This window comes from Anser cygnoides, chromosome 10 (assembly GCF_040182565.1).
Source record: "Anser cygnoides isolate HZ-2024a breed goose chromosome 10, Taihu_goose_T2T_genome, whole genome shotgun sequence".
Classification (NCBI taxonomy): domain Eukaryota; kingdom Metazoa; phylum Chordata; class Aves; order Anseriformes; family Anatidae; genus Anser; species Anser cygnoides.
This window is the reverse complement of record NC_089882.1, coordinates 2,697,769-2,716,809: the sequence shown is the minus strand read 5'-3', so window position 1 is coordinate 2,716,809 and position 19,041 is coordinate 2,697,769. Positions and strand designations below refer to the sequence as shown.

Genomic DNA, 19,041 nt, shown 5'->3' with positions numbered 1-19,041 from the left:
TATTTAATTAGAAAATGCGATGGATCTATCAGAAGTGATGGCATCCAAATATAGTTCCAGATTTTTCCACCTCATTGCATAGCTGAGATTGACACGTGGCAACAGGTATTTGGCATATAATCTGAACTGTTCTTATTGATATTTTCATCACAATAAGATTCAAAGTGTAGCAAGCAAGTATGTTGCAGACCAGAGTGAAAAGACCTGTTTTTCCTTATGTTTAGATAATGTTGGGTTTGTACAAGTAAAATCTTCATGTTTCTTTAAGAATTTTCATAGATTTTTGTTAGGCTTATAAAATTACCTTTAAAGAGAACTGTCAACCTTCCATCATGTGGACAGGCTTCAAAATTTTATTCGTAAATTGTTCCAGGGATAAGAAGAGATTTGAAGCAAGCTCCATGTGGAGCCAGCATGTTTTTAGTATACTTCCTTTTCTCAGGTGCAGCTCCATGTGACTGTTGCATCTGCTATTTCCAGAGCCAGCTCGGATCTAAGAGTATAACTGCATTTGCATATAAGGGCCAAGCTAGTGAACATGCCAGACGTGAGCTGTCTGTACAAAACTAGTTTATATGTCTCAGCACTAAACCTTTGAGCATCTGCTTTTAGGGCAGCTTAGTAGTTTGCACATAGAGCTCTGCACATACAGATATATAGTTCCCAGTTAGTTCCACAGAGGACTATGCTGAAGTTTCTTGGCTGATATAAACTCCCCTAAACTGGGTGAGCTAGAGATCATTGTGTAGGTATATATGAGAATTGGGTTATATCGGAGCTAGCTAAAGTCAGGAGGCAATTGTGCTATCTTTACGTATTTTTTTCCTTTATTACCCTATATGAAGACAGTGTTTGCCAAATAAATTTTTATCAAGTGAGAATTCAGGATCTAACTTTATACTGGCTTCTGAGGGTCAGTTAAAGAAATGCTTTTAATAAATGCTAGAATGATATAGTAAATGGTATATTTTTTATTTATTTTTTTAATATTCAGCATTAGAAACTAGAGCTCTAACTTCAGTTTATTGTAGTTTTGAATGCAGGTGTGATTTGTGGTGTTTAGAGATTGCTTGTATACAAATCTAAAGATCATTGTGGTTTTACTCTTTTCTATATTTAAAGAAAAAACCAGAACGCCCTGCACTGTACAATGTCTGTCAGCTCAAGAGCCCCTGAGACAGTGCAAAAGCCATGAAATACCTACAGATCCATCTCATGTTCCATTAGTGTTGCTGCTTTCAAGGAGAAAAATATGAGTGTATAATCCTTTTCATCCTCTCTGAGTAGATGATTTGATATTGGCTGAATAGGCTGCTCTTAATTTAAAAACATTAATTTCAGTTAATTGATATAATCACACTGTAAAATCCTCTTTGTTTTGGCCTTCTGCATAGCATTCCACAAGGCTGGCAGGCAGAGTGAAGCTGTAAGAGTGCTGGAGCAGCTAACACACAATGCTGTGGTTGAAAGCCGATTTAATGATGCAGCCTATTATTACTGGATGCTTTCCATGCAGTGTTTAGATATAGCCCAAGGTAAGTAACTGAAAACTGAAAGGAAGTTCGTATTTGTTACTTTCTTGTGCATGTAAACAACTAGTGAATTGTGATAGCGTTGCTGCAACTACTTCACTGTTGTTTTTTTCTTCTTTTGTGCTGTATGTAGCTCTGGCTTGTGCTATTTTTGTAGTCCCCTGTTTTTCCCATGTGCTTATTTAAAACAGATGAGCAAAACAACAACATCGGCATGTGTAGGCCTCGTTCTGAAATCTGGCTAGAATCAAAATAGTGTCTCCTGGGATCCTGTATCCTCACGTACCTTCCCTCAACACACTTCAGCTAGAGAACTGATTGGCAGGTTAAAATACTAGTAACTAAACGGTGGCCTTGGAGCATAAGATCTGCCCAGTACTTGAATGCAGGTGGGGGAGATACTTTACAAACTATTTTTGACAACAAATAAAAACCTGATTATTAGCTGTCATCTCTTCTTCTTCAGTGGGAGAGGAGTGGAGCCAGTAGTTAAGAGATGTAGCTTGGTAACGAATACAAAGATTGATAATACTGTCTTATGCTTGGTGCTGTAAGTACATTTTTTAGTTCAGCTGTTGCATGATAGTGCTGACATATTACCCCTGAGGTATTGTATGGAAATGCAAATTGTTCCAAATTTTTAGTAGTGTATTTAATATCTATGAAACAAATGTTTCAGAACTCATTTTATTTGTAAACTCTGAAGTCATGAATGAAGTTCCCAGTGATGCACAGCTACTATTTTCTGCCTTTAACTCTGCCCTAGCCTCTAGCTATGTTAAAACTATTGCTTTAACTGTTGTGTTTTACCATGCTTTTTTAAAGCAGAAACTTGCTCACAAAAACAGCAAGTCTGTTTAACCTGTGTTTTGCACAAGTAGATGGGACACACCTGGACTGGTATGCACTTCTTTTGGAAATGCTGGCACTGGTTTCGTAATACATCGTTTTCTTCCCACTGAGTCTCGAAGACTCATCTTGGAGACATATACTAATGCCTTTACATCCCACAGAGAATGAACAACAGAAGACTGAAATGTTACAGAAGTTTCATCACTTCCAGCATTTGGCAGAAGTTTACCATGTCTACCACTATATTCAAAGATATACGGTAAGATATTTACCTTAGAAGTTGTGTATTTATGCTTTATGAGCATTTTTCTTTTAGGAGTCCAGAAATAACTAGAGGTATTTAATGATTTATCAACGATACTGTATAGTAACTTCTTTGCCTTCTGTTGTACTGCACAAGAACTTCTGTTGTCTTAGTTCCTAAAAACTGCAGTGCAATTTTAGCAGATCTGTGTTTGTCTCAATGTGGGCAGAGGATATGACAACGGTTGACTTTCCACCCCCAGTCCTTTTTTTGCTAGCTGTATTGACTTGGTTCCAGTGACTGGGTCTCTAGTCCTACGCTGGCTATGGTAGGCTCTTCCTTTAATCATGGAAAACAGTTTTGAACAGAAGGCACCCTAGCTTAGAGATTCCCACAGTGTGGTACTTGTATCAGTAACGATATTTATAAATTACTCCAGAATGATATACAGTCTTGAGGGGGGATCTCCCGCTGCTTCCAGCAGTTACAGTAATGTTACCACCATGTTGGTGAAAATATCTTCTGTAAAACATTTGAGAACCCTTGATCCATACCCTTACGCAAAAGAAGACTCTCTGCAGCTGAGGTCTGTGCTGGTCAGACTACTTCAGACCTTAAGTGGTGGAGACTCTACACCATTTGTGGCTGGTATGTCCTGTTTTTAAATAGCCTGTTAAAGATTGTTTTAACTACGTGGATCTCTTTTTGTCTTTCTGTGTGTAGCAGGCATGAGCATTGGTGTTAGGCATGTAAAACCTACTTGGTATATTCTGTCAGCACCTCTTCTTTTTGCAGCTGTATGCAAGAGAGACAGTACTTGAGATGCCTAGTGTTGTGATGCTTAGTGATAGAAATTGTTGGTTTGCCAGCTTAGAAATGTCTGTTTATTTTTAATACTGCAGGAGGAGCCTTTCAGTTTCCACTTGCCCGAAACACTCTTCAATATTTCCAGGTTTCTGCTTCACAGCTTAACAAAGGAGACTCCTTTGGGGATCTCAAAAGTGTATCCTTCCAATACAGCACAGAATCTAGAAGCTGAAATGCATGAAAAGAATAATTGAAGTTGATCCACAATGCAGAGATCTACTTTAGGGTATGTTCAGTTTCAGCTGTTGGTTACAGTTAATGGAAATTGACTTGTGTCCCTAAGGAAATAATCAGCACCTTCAAACCGTTGTGTTTAACTGCACTACTTTCCCCCCCCAGTCTTTGGGAGCTGTAAAAATCAACCAACATGTAATTCTCAGCCACCCACCCAGTCTGATGCATCGCCTTTGTCAGGGAAGCAAGTTCTAGGATACTAGTCATCGAAACAGGATGTTGGCTCTGAATCTTGACAGTGTTGCTGCAAGGAGACTGAACTGAGACAGGAGGTGGTGGAGGGAGGGGAGAAACAGGCGCTTTTGCTTTGTATGAGGCTGTTATAGCTGTGTAGTGTCTATCAAGCTAACATTTGCACAGCTTTGTTAGTGCATATTGCATCTTTTGGAAATACTTCATAAAAGGCCTGTGTGAACACTGTAGAAATGCACCTGTCTGTAAAAAAAATAACAAAAAGGGTCAGCAGTTGCCTTAGGGACAGCGTGATATTCTTGGTTTTGCTTCCATTCTGGCTCTGGATGGGATATTTGCTTTCCTTTTAGTAACTTCCTCACTTACAGACGTATAATCTTTCAAAAAGTCTTCCATAACATTCCTTGTGCCCATTATGACTGGTAGCTTTCTAAACAGCAGTTATTGTTACATGCTAATGAGAGAGACACCCCTTGGTCACTGCCACAGCATGTGCTGAGTTCTTTCCAGTCAGATCATGTACATTTAGTAGGTGGCAGTGCACTGCTGGTGTTCGTAGCTATCTGTCTCTCTATATATGTAAAATTTGGATGGGAAAATCCATTCACTGCAAAATTAACTTCAAAATGGAGTCAGAAAATTTAACCAAAGCAGTATTAATGTAGGGCGGTTGTGGTTTGACCCGGCCGGCAGCCACGCACCTCACAGCCGTTCGCTCACCCTCCCTCTCTGGGATGGGGGAGAGAGTCAGAAAGAAATGAACGCCTGTGGGATGAGATAAAGACAGTTTATTAGGACAGAAAAGAAAGGAAAATAATAATAATGAGAACAGTACTACTACTACTAATGTGTACAAACAAGTGATGCACAATGCAATTGCTCACCACCTGCTGACCAATGCCCAACCTATCCCCGAGCAGCCGCCCCCCCCCACCCCAGCCAGCCCCCCCATATTAATTGTTCAGCGTGACCCCATATGGTACGGAATACCCTTTTGGCCAGTTTGGGTCAGCTGTCCTGGGTCTGTCCCCTCCCAGCTCCTGCTGCACCCCCAGCCTGCTCGCTGGCAGGACAGAGCGAGAAGCTGAAAAGTCCTTGGCTTAGTGCAAGCACTGCTCTGCAACAATTAAAACACCAGTGTGATATCAACATTATTCTCATGCTAAATCCCAAACACAGCACCCTACCAGCTACTGGGAGGAAAATTAACTCTATCTTAGCCAAAACCAGGATGAGGGTCAGTTCCTTACCTCACTAAAAATTGCCCCCAGCCACTTTTGATAGTCCTTTCACATTTGTTTATTTAAATGGAGTTAAGTATATAGTTATGTGTATATGTGTTTATATGTATATATATGTATATGTATTTTGTTAAGGCCTATTTGAACTGCTGTTGTAGAATATGCCTCATTGCACAGTTTCTATGACTGGAAAGAGCATTGTAGTTTTTCCTAAATGCCATATGTATTTTTATTCCTTAATTTAATTATAGTAATACATTATTTGCCCTGGCAAAACAGAGTAAAGCTCTTGGTGCATATAAATTGGCTCGTCATGCCTATGACAAGTTACAGGGACTGCAGATTCCAGCTAGGTTCCAGAAATCAATTGAGTTGGGCAGCCTGACAATCCGATCCAAGCCATTTCATGACAGTGAAGTAAGTTGTATTGTTTCCTTTTAATCGTTAATAAGTAGCCTAATCCAAGAATCTGAGTTGCCTTATCCACAAAAGTCTGAGATACATTCTGCTAGGTCTGTGGTATAATTATATTTCCACTGGAAGCAGTCCTTTTATTGTTATTCTTCAGGTCAGGCTTCCATTTGCTCCTGAGAACAAACTAAAATCAGTTCTTTCTTGATAGGCAGCTTCTGTCCTCTCTCTCCTGTCTTGTGTCTACCTTCTTCTCTGCCTATTAATTCCTTCAAGCCTTTTTCTCTCTGATCCACATGCAATTACACCATGGTCTTTATGACTTTCTGCAGCTGGAGGTCACTTTGATTTGTCCCAACTCCTAGCACTCCTTCCCTCCTCCCCCTATCCCTTGAATGACCTTCCTTCCTTAAGTCTTATTTTATCACCTTTTCTTCTTTAACTGAAGCCTGAATTTCTGCAGTGCTCTATAAAGCCACGTCTCATGGAGTACTCACTAAAAATAAATTGTATTGTGCACTGAACAAGCACCTGGCTACCTGAAATAATAGAAACGCAGTCTTAAGAACTGCCTAAAATAACTGTGCTCTTGAAAAGAAGAGAAATGAATTAATTGGAAAACTTGAATTTGACCAAACCTGCGGAGAAAAAAAATTCTCAGTTAAAAAAAAAAATCTCAGTAAACTTCCCTTTGACTTCTTTTATTACTATGTATTTGATACAAAATTTTGCTTCTGTTACTGCAAAGGCAAGGTGAAAATGTTATTGTTACAATGGTGAAGACAGCAATTTTTTAATGTGAAAACTTGCTGTTTTATTAAAAAAGAAAAGCGTTTTCAGATGTTTAAGGATCTGATTTCACAGCAATATTTCTTCCGATTAGGGCTGATGTAATATCAGTGGTGTAAACCTAAGGAACCCCTGTTTAACTGAAACCAAAGTGTACCAGATATGCTGGCCTGTTTATGATTACTGTGCTCTGTATGTGTCTTTGCAGGAGCTTGTACCCTTGTGTTATAGGTGCTCTACCAACAACCCTTTGCTAAATAACTTGGGGAATGTCTGCATTAATTGCAGACAACCTTTCGTCTTCTCCGCGTCCTCCTATGGTGCGTTGGAATATCATACTTTGTTGTACTTTTCATGTAGATAAATGTTAAACTGAACAGAATATATTAGTACTTGGTTTGTTCCCTTTGCAATGTTACTTGGACAAGCAAATCTTCCCTTTCAGTGTTGTTAGATTTGACTAAGTGGCTGCTTCTTGTCCCAGGCGTAGTTGGATTTCACTGCGAGACACCAGCAGCAAAGCATTGCTTTATTCTGAAACACTGAGTGTATAAAGTGTTTAATGAACACAGATGTCGTCCTTTGAGAAGTTGAGGCATTTTTTTGTTTTGTTGCTTTTGTTTTGCTTTGTTTTTTCCTTCATGAGAACGTGTGGGGAGAAGCCAGAGGCTGTTCACTTCTTAAAGGGCAAAGTATTTTCTAGAAGGCGTTTTCTGAGACCTTGTAGGTCATGCTCCTTGTTTTTCACACCCCTTTAGAAGTGCTGCATCTGGTTGAGTTCTATTTGGAAGATGGCATCACAGATGAAGAAGCTGTAGCTCTCATTGATCTTGAAGCTCCAAGACTGAATAAGAGAGAGAATAAATGGCAAGAGATGATGAGTGACAGTATCCTGTTGATTAAAAACTGTTTGCAGTCCCTTTCTTAGGAATAAATAAGCAATTTTGATTTTTTGTAGGTTTAATCTTTTTGTCATATGACTGATGCAAGTACGATTATGTTGTTTCCTTTTCAAGTTATTATAACAAGCAGTGATATATTAATTAAACCTACTATGTTTATAAAGATTTTTCATCACAAAACCTTGTTTCTAATTATCTGAAATACTTCATTTTAACAGTGGAATGCCATGCTGTACCTAGTCTGCTGTAACTGCTTTCAGTAAAGAGTGGGGAGAATCTGAAGCGTGTTACTCACTTCCAACAACGGCTTGCTTTAGAGGCTGCTTTCTTCTTAAGCAAGGGAAACCAGCATGGACTTTCATTCCTGTTGGAATCTCTTTTGTAAAGTTTTGGCACCCAGAGCTCCCAGTTGCTGTGGGGGCCATATAATACTAGGTGCACAGTAATGCATAAGAAAACGTAATCTCTGAATAAAACTGCTTAAAATGTAATTTAAAGAGTTGGCTTCTCTTGCTTTTTGCAATGTCAGATGCGGACAGACCAGAAATCAGGCAGAGCTGATGTCATATTTGGTTGTAGTCAGTTTTGCTGGTCTACAGCTGCTGCAATTATAAAGTTCCTTAGTTACTGTAATCAGAGTAACCCCTTCTCTAGTACTTTCTATAATAACCTAGGCACTGTAGCAGCCCGAGAATGCCTTAACCCTCTGGAGCAACAAGGATACCAGTCCTGCTAGAATGGTTTTATATTTATTCTGTGAGTGCTAGCTACAGTGAGAACAGCCAATTTTATAGAACTCTGGTTCTTCCTTAAGAAACGTCTTTAGATGCACAGAGTTTGAGGCTTGATGACAATGCAGATGTTATTGAAGATGATGATCCCTTTACAGCAAAACTGAGCTTTGAGGTAAGAGCCTTACCAGCGTCTTCCCATAGCTTCTTTCTTGCTACCAATAAAAATCAGTAGAAAGTCTTGACTTACAGTTCATGCTGCTCTTCTAGTGTGAATGTGTTATGTAGACTATCACAAGAGAGATACAGATTAGGGAGCTGGTATATAAAAAGATCTTAAAGTAAATGTTCCTGGAATTTGATTTTATCATCATGCAGTGGGGTTGTCTTCTATGGGTATTACTATAAAACAATCATTACTGTGAGGTTTTAATACGTGCCTGTGGGCATGGGTATTATTTACAAAGAGTTGTGTTAACATCTATAATAGAAACTCACTAAGAAGAAGATAGAGATATAGCTGGATGCTGTTGTCACTGGAAATGTTGATAAAACTGACAGTGAGTTCGGTGGGATTAGGCTCGTTGTATATTATTTTTTCCTGCTGAATTGTACTTTGCATTTTACAAGATCGTATTAATCCTCAAAGGACTTTGCAGTTGGTAACAATTTTTTTCTAAACCTGCTCACCTGCAGCAAGGAGGCTCAGAATTTGTTCCAGTGATTGTGAATCGTGCTGTTCTCCAGTCGCTGAGTCGGAGGGACGTTCTGATTAAACGCTGGCCAAAGCCATTGCGATGGCAGTACTACCGTTCCCTGCTACCAGATGCCTCCATTACCATGTGTCCATCATGTTTTCAGGTAGTGTTTTCATAGAGAGGTTTAAAAAAATACTGAGAAATTAGCTGAAACAATTCAAATCATTGATAACTTCATACTTTAAGATATATTCAGTAAATTCCTGAATGGTGTAGAGACAGAGAAGCAATGAAAAAATGAGCAATGTGGTGCACAGAGGAACAGCTGCCTTCTGAAAACCTTGAGGTAGCTGAGTTTGGGAAGAAAACTTTGAGAAGCTGCGCTGACAGCAATAGTCAGAACCTGTTGAGCAAACCTCAACTGAACAACAAATGCTGATTTGTATTTATTCCTTTTTGGTCTGCCTCTCTGACATTCAGCCTGGTCTAGCAGGGAAAATCAGTCAGTAAACTAAGTTAGCTTGTGGTTCAGTCCCTCTTTTCCTTCTTCCCTTCTCAGGAATGGCTTTTTGAAATTCTGGAATTCAGTCACATTTGGTTACATAAAGTCTAATTTTCATCCTTCCTAACAGTCATTCATTGGTTTGTGCATCTTCAGCTACACTGGCAGTGATCTGCAAAATGTTTGCTGCTCTGTTGTAGGTTATAGCTCTGACAAGCGGTTGAAAGTAAGAGGGCCAGTTGTTGTGTAATAGTAGCTTCAGAATGTGTCAGAAAATCCATTGAGCTCAGTCTGCATTTTCTTTGATCTAGTCACAGGCTAATTTGTCCCTCAATTTGTTCCTAATTCATAGATGTTCCACACGGAAGACTATGAGCTTCTCGTGCTCCAGCATAACTGTTGTCCGTTCTGCCGAAGGAGAATAGATGAGTCAAACCAATGAAGAAAAACAATCTTATACCTCAACTGAGAGACTTCCCTATTGACTTGGCAAAGTACTTGTTAGATTCATGGTTTTCCTAACAACTTAGTTGTCATCTTGTTCTGTTTTGTATGTGAGTGGAACTGAGTTGAAGAAATTTAACTTTTTTAAATGAGCATGTCTGTCCTCTACACTTCCCAGACAAGCAGCTGAAGTGCCACGGATTTTTACAGGAAGGTTGCTAGGGTCAAGTTCAGACTTGAAGTAATTGTTTTTACTCCAACTTGTGTTAGGACTTAATTTGTTCCTTAATATGTACCTGTTATTGTCAGAACTTCAAATAAATGGGACTATTTTTCAGTACTGTTTGTCTCAGAATTTCCTTTTAACCTATGTAGAATTTATTCTTGTTAAAATCCACATGACAGGTTCTGTATGGAAGTGTCCATTTCATGTTAGCAAAAACACCCAGGTGTAAGTTCCTCATCTGTCTACTGCAGCCTATGTGTTTCTGGTAACATTAGCATGTTTACCATTAATGAAAGAAAAGCCACTGACCTAATGGGCTAAACTGAATGTGTTTGCGTGCTTATAAATACATTGGGTTGACAGGGAGGAACACCAAAGCAGCTGAGGGCTCACAGTCAGCCACTGTTTTCTCACAGTTCCTCCTCTTTACCTAAGGGTAGGAGAGTTCTTCATCTGCTGAGAAGAAAATTGTAGGTGATGCAACTTGCTTTGTTATTAAGATCGTGGGGTAGCTCGCAGGAATACTGGCATCCTGTCCGCTCCTGTGGCTGCTGTGATGTGAGTGTACCTTTGTGGTGTGGGCCCACCTGCCTGCCTGAGCTAGCACAGCTCCGCTGACTGTCGTGCTGCGCTCCCTGGCAGAGGTGATGCGCTAACGCAGTGTTTCTGAGCAGTAGCTCCTTAGCATTGTTCCGGTCCAGAGCCATGGGAAGCACAGTGGAGAGGTGAGAGGAGATGGACCTGCCTTCGAGTTTTTTTCTAGTGTAGCCAACCAGGTGCTGAGAGCGAGGGGACTTCAGTGGCGCAGCTGCTTGACCAAATGTGGCAGGTCCCTCCCAGACAGCAGCTAAGCAGCCGTGCAGTTGTATGCTCACTTCCCACCCCACGCTGGCAGGACGGGAGATAATTAAAAGAGCAAAAGGAGAAAAACTTGTCGGTCAAGATAAAGACAGCTTAATAAGCAAGAAAAGCAGTAAGCAATTTATTCTTTAATTCCTTGTGGCAGGCAGATGCCCAGCTGCTTCCTGGAAAGCAGGGCCTCAGCATGAGTAATGGTTACATAGTGGTGGTTACGGTGTTTGTCTTCCTCTTCTCCTCTTGTTTCTGAGCACCACGTCATCTTGTATGGAACGCCCCTTTGGTCAGCTTGGGTCAGCTGTCCTGGCTGGGCCCCCTCCCAGCTGCTTGCCCGCCTCTGGCCCATTGCTGGAGGCAGAGCAGGGAACAAAATTACCCTTCAGCTCTGTGCAAGCAGTGCTCAGCAATAGCTAAAGGGCTGCTGTTTTATCAACACCATTTTAGCAAATCCAAAACACGGCACCACATGGGCTGCTATGAAGAACGTTAGCTCCATCCCAGCCAGATGCAGCACACCAAGTACTGGTGGATAACTGAATCTGAGGGTGGGTACTGAGCAGTTCTGACAGCACGAGGATCTGTGTGGGGAACCAGCTGGGCTGGATTGGAGTTGGGAAGCGATAGGTCTCTTGACTTTAACCCAGTTCAAGTTGTACCCTTGTTAGCACGAGTTTTATTATGACATCCTGTATGTCACAAGGCTCCCTTTGTTTTGAGTGGCAAATAATATTCTAATTTACTGCCTTAAACTACTGTCTGAGGTTGGTGGGTGCTGGTAAAGCAGCTACCGTGTGAACAGCAGCACTTTGCTCGTGAAATCAGTGAGCGATGTCTCTGTCTGCTTGCGTTCCTCTGGAAAGTGACACTTCGAAATCTTTCCACTCTCGCGAGACCCCACCTGCAGGACTGCAGCTCTGGGGCCCCCAGCCCCAGGACAGGGACCTGCTGGAGCGGGTGCAGAGGAGGCCCCGGGGCTGCTCAGAGGCTGGAGCAGCTCTGCTGTGAGGGCAGGCTGGGGGAGCTGGGGGCGCTCAGCCTGCAGCAGAGAAGGCTCCGGGAGGCCTTAGAGCGGCCTGCCAGCGCCCGAGGGGGCTGCAGGAAAGCCGGGGAGGGACTTTTTGTCGGGGGGAGCGGTGACAGGACGAGGGGGAACGGCTCTAAACTAAGAGAGGGAGGTTTAGGTTAGATATAAGGAAGGAATTCTCTACTCTGAGGGCGGTGAGGCCCTGGCGCAGGCTGCCCCAGGAGCTGCGGGTGCCCCATCGCTGGCAGTGCCCACGGCCGGGCTGCGTGGGGCTGGGGGCAGCCTGGGCTGGGGGCAGGGGGCGGCACTGGGTGGGCCTTAAGGTCCCTTCCAACCCAAACCATTCTGCCATTCTATGATGCTATGGAATAGCACTACAGGGTTTCCGAGTCCCTCAGTGGTTCCTGACCAAATTTGCTTAATTTACCACTTTAAAAACATTGTGTTCTAATTGGCACTTGTCTGCTTTCTGACTCGTATATCACTGTTTGCAATAAAGACTTCGCAAGTGACATTGGTAAATAATGCTGTTTGATACGTGAGCCAAAATGGAATTCAGTTTGTTCTTCCAGAACTGAGCTGGCTTTGTAGAGCTAGGAGGAATGAAAAATTATAAAAATAAATAGACAGGGTTTGCAATGACACAGAGGCAAAATAGATCAAACAAGGAAGCTTTTTTTGTGCGTTTTTAAACACCTTCTCTGTCAATAGTCTAAGTTTGAAAAGAGTATTGGGCTTTTCCAGGCAAAGCTGGGCTCTGCACATCTCGTCAGTTGTTAAGATGTTCTAGCTCCAGCCTGCCTTGTGCCATTGAAGCTCTCTGGTGACTCCATGATAAGAAGTCCCTGGATGTGCAAGTCCCACCACACAGCTTTTGTTTGAACCAATTGTGAGTGGTTCACCAACTCTTTTCTTCAACTTGCCCTGAGCTTCTACCCTGTCACTGCTTGCGTTTCCCGCTGCCCTTACTCCAGTGGTGACGCAGGTCAGGCCCTAAGCCCCGAGCAGCAGCTGCTAACCTCAGCAGCAGCTTATTGCATCAGAGCTTAATGTGGCATATTTGTATATGGGGAAGATAAACCTTTAATCCTTCTTGTACACCCAGGTACAAGTGTGAACAGCTGCACTTGCAGTTAGTGGCACCGCTTTGGCCTTGACAACACATGTGAAAAGTTAATTGAGAGGGACATACTACGAGCAGAGGATGTGCGAGGAGCTGGTATTTGCACACTGACGTGAAGGAAGACTTCTGTGGCTGTCCGGGGTGATCGCGACCTGCCTTTGATGACAGACAGGTCTGTCTTTGTCAGTGGTACCAGCGCTTCAGGTCCATCAGTTCTTCTGTAAGATGTTCCCCACTTAGAGGGAAGGTTTCCCCGCTTGGCCTTTTTTTTGAAGAGAACACAGAGTTTTCTGCTTTTTCCCTTTGAACAGTTTTGCATGTGCTAAACTAGCCCACAGGGAACACTGGTGAAAACTAGGCCAGGACTGAAGCAAGTTTATTAAGGCCAAGAGGACGTGAGCCTCTGCTCACCTCCCACCCGCAAGCTCCAGCTGCTCTGGCACATCCTCCTCCGTGCTGCATGAGGCACTCAGTTGCCCTCTCCTCAGCTCCTGGTTGCAGGGGAAGTTAAGCCCAAGCCCCTGGCTGCAGCCTAGAAAGCAATTGCTGTGGGGGTGCTCAGGTCCCCTGGAGCCCTGTCCCCTACCAAGGGGCCAAGCAGTCTGCTCTAACCTCTGCGGGGACACTGCCTGCAATTTGCGTGCCGACTGGAGTGCTGTTAGTGCTGAGAGTAATATGTACATGAGAACAGTGATAAACAGTGGGTGCAAAGAAAGAAAGAAAGGAAAAAAAAAGTGGGGAAAATAGCTTCGGAGTTTGAAAGATTAATCGTGGTGGCACGAACTGTAGGGAATCACCTTGTACAGAAGGGAGATCTGTGGTTGGCTTCGTTGTGTTCACTTGTGTACATGCTGTCCTATTGTCTGAAAACTGTAAACCAGATAATGTCTAACTCAGGTGCTGACTGGCAAAAAGAACATTTCAAGCACAACTGAGTGCATCAAGTGGGGAGGTAGACATTAGGACATGGGGGGCTCCAACAACAGCTTCCCCTGCAGCTCTAATGCCCACCTATATGGAATCCAACACTTCTGCAAAGTTTCAGGGAGACGGAAGATGTCTGTCACCCGGAATATGAGGTCGAATGTTGGCTTCAGCTCAGAAATTTCCTTCTGTACCTTGCCCACAACCTTTCTCAGCACCAATGCAGAATGATACCTGTCCAAGACGGATGGGCTAGGTTATTTTGTTGGTGCTACCAATGTAATTGGCGTGATGCAAAACACATGTCAGGCCAGAGACGGAGGAAGTGATACAACTGGAAACTCGCCAGCAGGGTCAGTGTTTAACTGTGTTCTTCAAACCTTCTCAGTCAAATCTTGCAGCAGAAAAAGCAGATGGCTGAGAGCACGTGGGAGAAGGGCTGATGGTCATGCTGCCTGAGAGTACTCTGTCACCAGCCTCCTCCTGGGAACGGCAGCAGTGATGGAGACGCTCTGCAGCAGGGGCTAGCTGGTGTCACAGCTTTCCTCTTGTAAGAACAGGCCTCTGTCTCTGGTGGACCACACCAAACCTGCCCAGCCCAGCACCCACTACAGCCCCCAAACTCACGGTTGTGGGGTTTTCAGTCACAGAATTCACTCCTGCTCACAGGGGGCAGAGAAGAGTTCGGTTTGTTGGCAAGAGCTGAACGCTCAGCCTGGGAGCTTTGGGCAAGCACAGCCATGAGCAGGGTCCTGCGTGCTTTGTCCTTCCCTCTGACCCGGTAGCGATGTGTCCCGTTTCCAACCCTCTGTGGGGAAACTGAGGCATGTCCAACTGGCGGGCAGCTCAGCCCCTGAGTGCCCCTGGGGGGTGGACTGCGTGCTCAGTGGGGCGCGTGCCTCCCCTGGGCGATGGCAGCACGAGCTGTGGGCACCCCGCTCCGGGCCACGGGCTGCAGTGACCACGTAAGGCACGGGGCTGCCCCGAGCGCTCGCTCCTCGGGGAGCGGCGCAGCCATGCCGAGGATCGAGGCCGTGCAGGTGGAGCTGCCTCCTGGTTTGGGCCCCCCATCGAGCAGTGTGCTGCAGAGCTACCTCTTTATATATAATGACCATGAACCACGGTCTGCAACAATGACAGTGCAGGCCAGAAACAGGTGTCACCTTAATACCTTCCCAAGAAAGCCAATTACTCCTGGATGATTATGATTAATAATTCTCTAAGCCCTAATCGTGCTGACACCAATGCCTGGAGCTTACCCCAGGGGGCACTTTATAAGGGGTGCCCCGCGGAGGTGAGCGTAGCCACTTCTCCCCGGGGTAACGGCGAAGGCTGAGAGGTGGCGGGAGCCCAGCTTCAGAGGCAATTCCCCCACGCACACAAAAAAAACCTGAGTAAGAGCAAAAGGCACCTCACCAACCGCAACCATGAACGGGACAGAAGGCCAAGATTTCTACGTGCCCATGTCCAACAAGACCGGGGTGGTGCGGAGCCCCTTCGAGTACCCCCAGTACTACCTGGCTGAGCCCTGGAAGTTCTCGGCGCTGGCTGCCTACATGTTCATGCTGATCCTGCTCGGCTTCCCCGTCAACTTCCTCACGCTGTATGTTACCATCCAGCACAAGAAGCTCCGGACACCTCTAAACTACATCCTCCTGAACCTGGCGGTTGCCGACCTCTTCATGGTCTTCGGAGGCTTCACGACCACCATGTACACTTCGATGAATGGGTACTTTGTCTTTGGAGTAACAGGGTGCTACATCGAAGGCTTCTTTGCTACACTGGGTGGTGAGTTTTCCAAATATTCAAAAATCTTCTGCCAGAAATTGCTCCAGATTTTAGGAAAGGGTGGGAGGATGCCCAGATGCTCTTGGAAAAACATGTGGTATCTGGAAGGTACTCGGTCTGCCGCTGGTGTGGGCTGAGGCAGTGGTAGTGCTGGGAGGTGGGAGGTGAAGAAAGTGACAAATTACACTTTTTTTTTTTTTTTTAAACCTTATTTTGGTAGCCACCTGCTCAGCATCCTGAGAACAACAACGTAGCAATGAAAAGTAACCAATAGCAGATTTTGCTGGATTTGCACATCTTTTTGGCTTGCTCTCTGGCTGGAGATCCGGCAGTTTGTTCTTCCCGCTTGGCGGGGCTGAGCCTGGTGCTCGCTCTGACGCGGCGCTCGGTGGCGCAGGCTGGCCAAGCTGTCTCTGCTCCCCTGCCAGCCCGGCTTTGACAGAAACAGATGTTAATCAGAAATTGTGTGTCTAAAAACGCCCTCCTCCGTTCAGCTCAGCCCTCAGCCACAAGCGAGGCAACCGTTTTGTTGGTTCGGGCCTCATGGCACAAGTTGCTGGGAAGCTGCGGGTAGGAGTAGGACCCCGGCATGACGGGCACCCCGAGCGGGGCCGCAGACCCGCGGGTGTGGGGGCAGTCCGGGCAGAGAGTGGGGTTCGGCGATGGACCCCAACACACAGAGCACGGCGGTTACTGCAGGGGCGGCACCGCAGTGTGGAGGTGCCTTCTGATGCCTTCCCACCGTGTCAGCACTTAGCCCTTGTTCACTGCTGTTTCTGAACCCGGGTGGGGATTTACCTGCTCTTAGGGGTCTGCCCTGGGAACATGAAAGGTCGGAGGAGGCCCCGTGCTGCCTTCAGTAGCTTTTCTCCTGGCCCTCAAAGGCCCTGTATCTCCATCCCTCTCTCCCTGCTTCAGGTGAAATTGCGCTCTGGTCACTGGTCGTGCTGGCTGTCGAGCGGTACGTAGTGGTCTGCAAGCCCATGAGCAACTTCCGCTTCGGGGAGAACCACGCCATCATGGGGGTTGCCTTCTCCTGGATCATGGCCCTGGCGTGCGCGGCTCCCCCGCTCTTCGGCTGGTCACGGTAGGCAGGGTGCCGCCTGGCGCGGGGCCCCGGCTGGCCACGGGCGTCTGTGCGGGGCGCCGACCCCCTGTGTCACCTCGCAGGTACATCCCTGAGGGCATGCAGTGCTCGTGCGGGATCGACTACTACACGCTGAAGCCAGAGATCAACAACGAATCGTTCGTCATCTACATGTTTGTGGTTCACTTCATGATCCCGCTGACGGTCATATTCTTCTGCTACGGGAACCTGGTTTGCACTGTGAAGGAGGTGGGTGCCTGCTGGTGAGGGTGCTGCACGGGGCCGCGCCAGGCTCCGGACAGGTGGCAGGAAGGACCGTGTCGGTCGCCCCGCAGGGGAGCACCGCAAGCTCCGGGCATGCAGCCCAACTACCCCAAACCCTGACCCCACACCCCTCGCAGGCTGAACCCTCCCCCACATCCATCACCTCCCTGTTCCTTCTGCCCGCAGGCTGCCGCCCAGCAGCAGGAGTCTGCCACCACCCAGAAGGCAGAGAAGGAAGTGACCCGCATGGTCATCATCATGGTCATTGCCTTCCTCATCTGCTGGGTCCCCTACGCCAGCGTCGCTTTCTACATCTTCACCAACCAGGGGTCAGACTTCGGGCCCATCTTCATGACCATCCCGGCATTCTTTGCCAAGAGCTCTGCCATCTATAACCCTGTGATTTACATCGTAATGAACAAACAGGTAACTGCCGCATGCCAGGTGATTTCCTTTGTGGTGTTTGCCTTCATAGCAGCTTGGGGATTGCTACCAGACCTCCAGCGCACCAGTGAGCTGCGAGGGCTTTGCTTCCAGGTAACCTTGTGCCTGTGTGAAGGAGGGTGGTGACAGTGCAACTCATCCCTTCGCACAGCATAGATCTTGTAAATGCAAACCCACCCATCCGAATGAGACATGTTGTCCCAGTGGAAGAGGTGGGGCTGCACTGCGCCGGCCCCGGGCAGCAGGAAGGAAACTTCACCCTGCACGGTGCATCCGGCGCTGCCGTGCCAGAGGCGTCCACACAGCCCCCTGCAACAGCCCCCAGGAGCCTGTGTCTCTGGGAGATGCTCCCGCTGTGACGGCCCCACTGCTGGACAGAGCCTGGGCACCAGGGCCTGGGCAGAGCCTGCGGTGCTGCTGGGGCTCGCTCTTGCCATCCCCCTGGCTCTGCCCCAGGCGGCACAGAGGGATCCAGCACAGAGGCAACCCCCAGCGGCCACCTGCCCTCACCCAATGTCTCCCTTCCCTTCCAGTTCCGTAACTGCATGATCACAACCCTCTGCTGCGGCAAGAATCCGCTGGGTGACGAGGACACATCTGCTGGCAAGACAGAGACCTCCTCCGTCTCCACCAGCCAGGTCTCCCCCGCGTAGATCCTGCCGGAGCGGCCGGCCCTCAGGGTGTGCGTCGCCGCCCTGCCAGCACGAACCTAGTCCCACCACTGCCATCGCCTGCCCCCGCTTCACCACGGCCCTGCAGGGCGGGCTTCTCTCTCCTGACAATAGGAACCCTGGGAACAAGGCTGTGAATGTGTACACGTTTTGTAATTAAAATGCAAAGGCTTAGCTCCTCCGCTGGCGTAAATCCGTGCTTTTCTGTTGATTTGCTGAGAGCTCACACCCGTCTGCACCGTGCAGGCCACTCGGTCTGACATCCCCTTCATGTGCACGCATGCCCTGCACCACACGGTGCGAACCCCGGGCCACGACAGAGCCACTGCTACCTCCCTCACCGCGGCCGCACAAGGGCCTCAGTGGGGCTGGGGCTGAGCCCCCCTCGGCTCTGCCGCTGGGACATTGCCCGGCAGACACAGGCGGCAGCTGGGCCCTGCTGCGCCATGCTGGGGCCACTGCTGGGTGCTCCAGGCCCAGCCCTGCCCCACCACCGCATTTCAGAAGATCCGGGAGGCGCTGCGACGCCTCTGGGGAGATGGGGGTGTCTTGGTGCGCATGGGCTCCTCCGTGCTGCAGAGGTGATGGTGCAGACCCCACCCGCGAGCAGGCGGCGTGGCGCAGCATGGCACAGCTGCGGTTGGGTGTGCTCGCGGAGAGCTTGGTGCTCATTTCCACGGGCGCCCAGCATCGCGACGTGCACTCGGTGTTTGCGCCTCGGCAGCAGCCCCTCTTGATGCCTCCCCCAGCAGGAAGCTGCTTCCCCTTCCCCTCGCACGGCCTTCCCTTGTCAGACGCCCGCAGGCCCTCCTGCAGCCTGGGGCCATGCCCCGAGCCGCGGTCCTCCCGCACCTCCCTGCCTCAGCTGCAACCCAGCTTGGCATCAGCCCAAGTAGGAGGTTTTGGCCAGTGCTTCTGCTTTTGAGGATTGATCGGTGCATCGCTAAGCTTCCCTCCGCGCTGTAGCAGGCAAGACATGGGAGCATATGGCTC

The 19,041-nt window shown here is 47.1% G+C and overlaps 2 protein-coding genes across 9 annotated transcripts in view; both read left to right on the top strand.

Annotated features, from left to right (window-relative positions):
* IFT122 (intraflagellar transport 122) overlaps positions 1–9,979 on the top strand; it is a 32,608-nt gene extending 22,629 nt beyond the window's left edge. For 5 of the 8 annotated variants that reach the window (XM_067003119.1, XM_048073522.2, XM_048073540.2 and 2 more), the window contains 9 exons: positions 1,395–1,535; positions 2,546–2,643; positions 3,531–3,631; positions 5,414–5,579; positions 6,571–6,682; positions 7,121–7,249; positions 8,091–8,170; positions 8,692–8,856; positions 9,548–9,979. In XM_067003119.1, the coding sequence (XP_066859220.1) occupies positions 1,395–1,535; positions 2,546–2,643; positions 3,531–3,631; positions 5,414–5,579; positions 6,571–6,682; positions 7,121–7,249; positions 8,091–8,170; positions 8,692–8,856; positions 9,548–9,637 (1,082 nt within the window). In that variant the 3' untranslated portion in view covers positions 9,638–9,979. Of the gene's footprint in view, positions 1–1,394; positions 1,536–2,545; positions 2,644–3,530; positions 3,632–5,413; positions 5,580–6,570; positions 6,683–7,120; positions 7,250–7,482; positions 8,061–8,090; positions 8,171–8,691; positions 8,857–9,547 lie in introns of those variants that run through there. The other 3 variants (XR_010833922.1, XM_067003120.1, XR_010833923.1) reach the window with 3 other exon arrangements.
* A 4,655-nt stretch (positions 9,980–14,634) lies between these two features.
* Positions 14,635–18,786, top strand: RHO (rhodopsin). Its single transcript, XM_013182260.3, has 5 exons — positions 14,635–15,582; positions 16,501–16,669; positions 16,753–16,918; positions 17,120–17,359; positions 17,911–18,786. Exons 1-5 carry the CDS (start codon positions 15,222–15,224, stop codon positions 18,028–18,030), a joined length of 1,056 nt encoding a protein of 351 aa, XP_013037714.1. The 5' UTR covers positions 14,635–15,221; the 3' UTR covers positions 18,031–18,786.
* Positions 18,787–19,041: the final 255 nt, after the last annotated feature.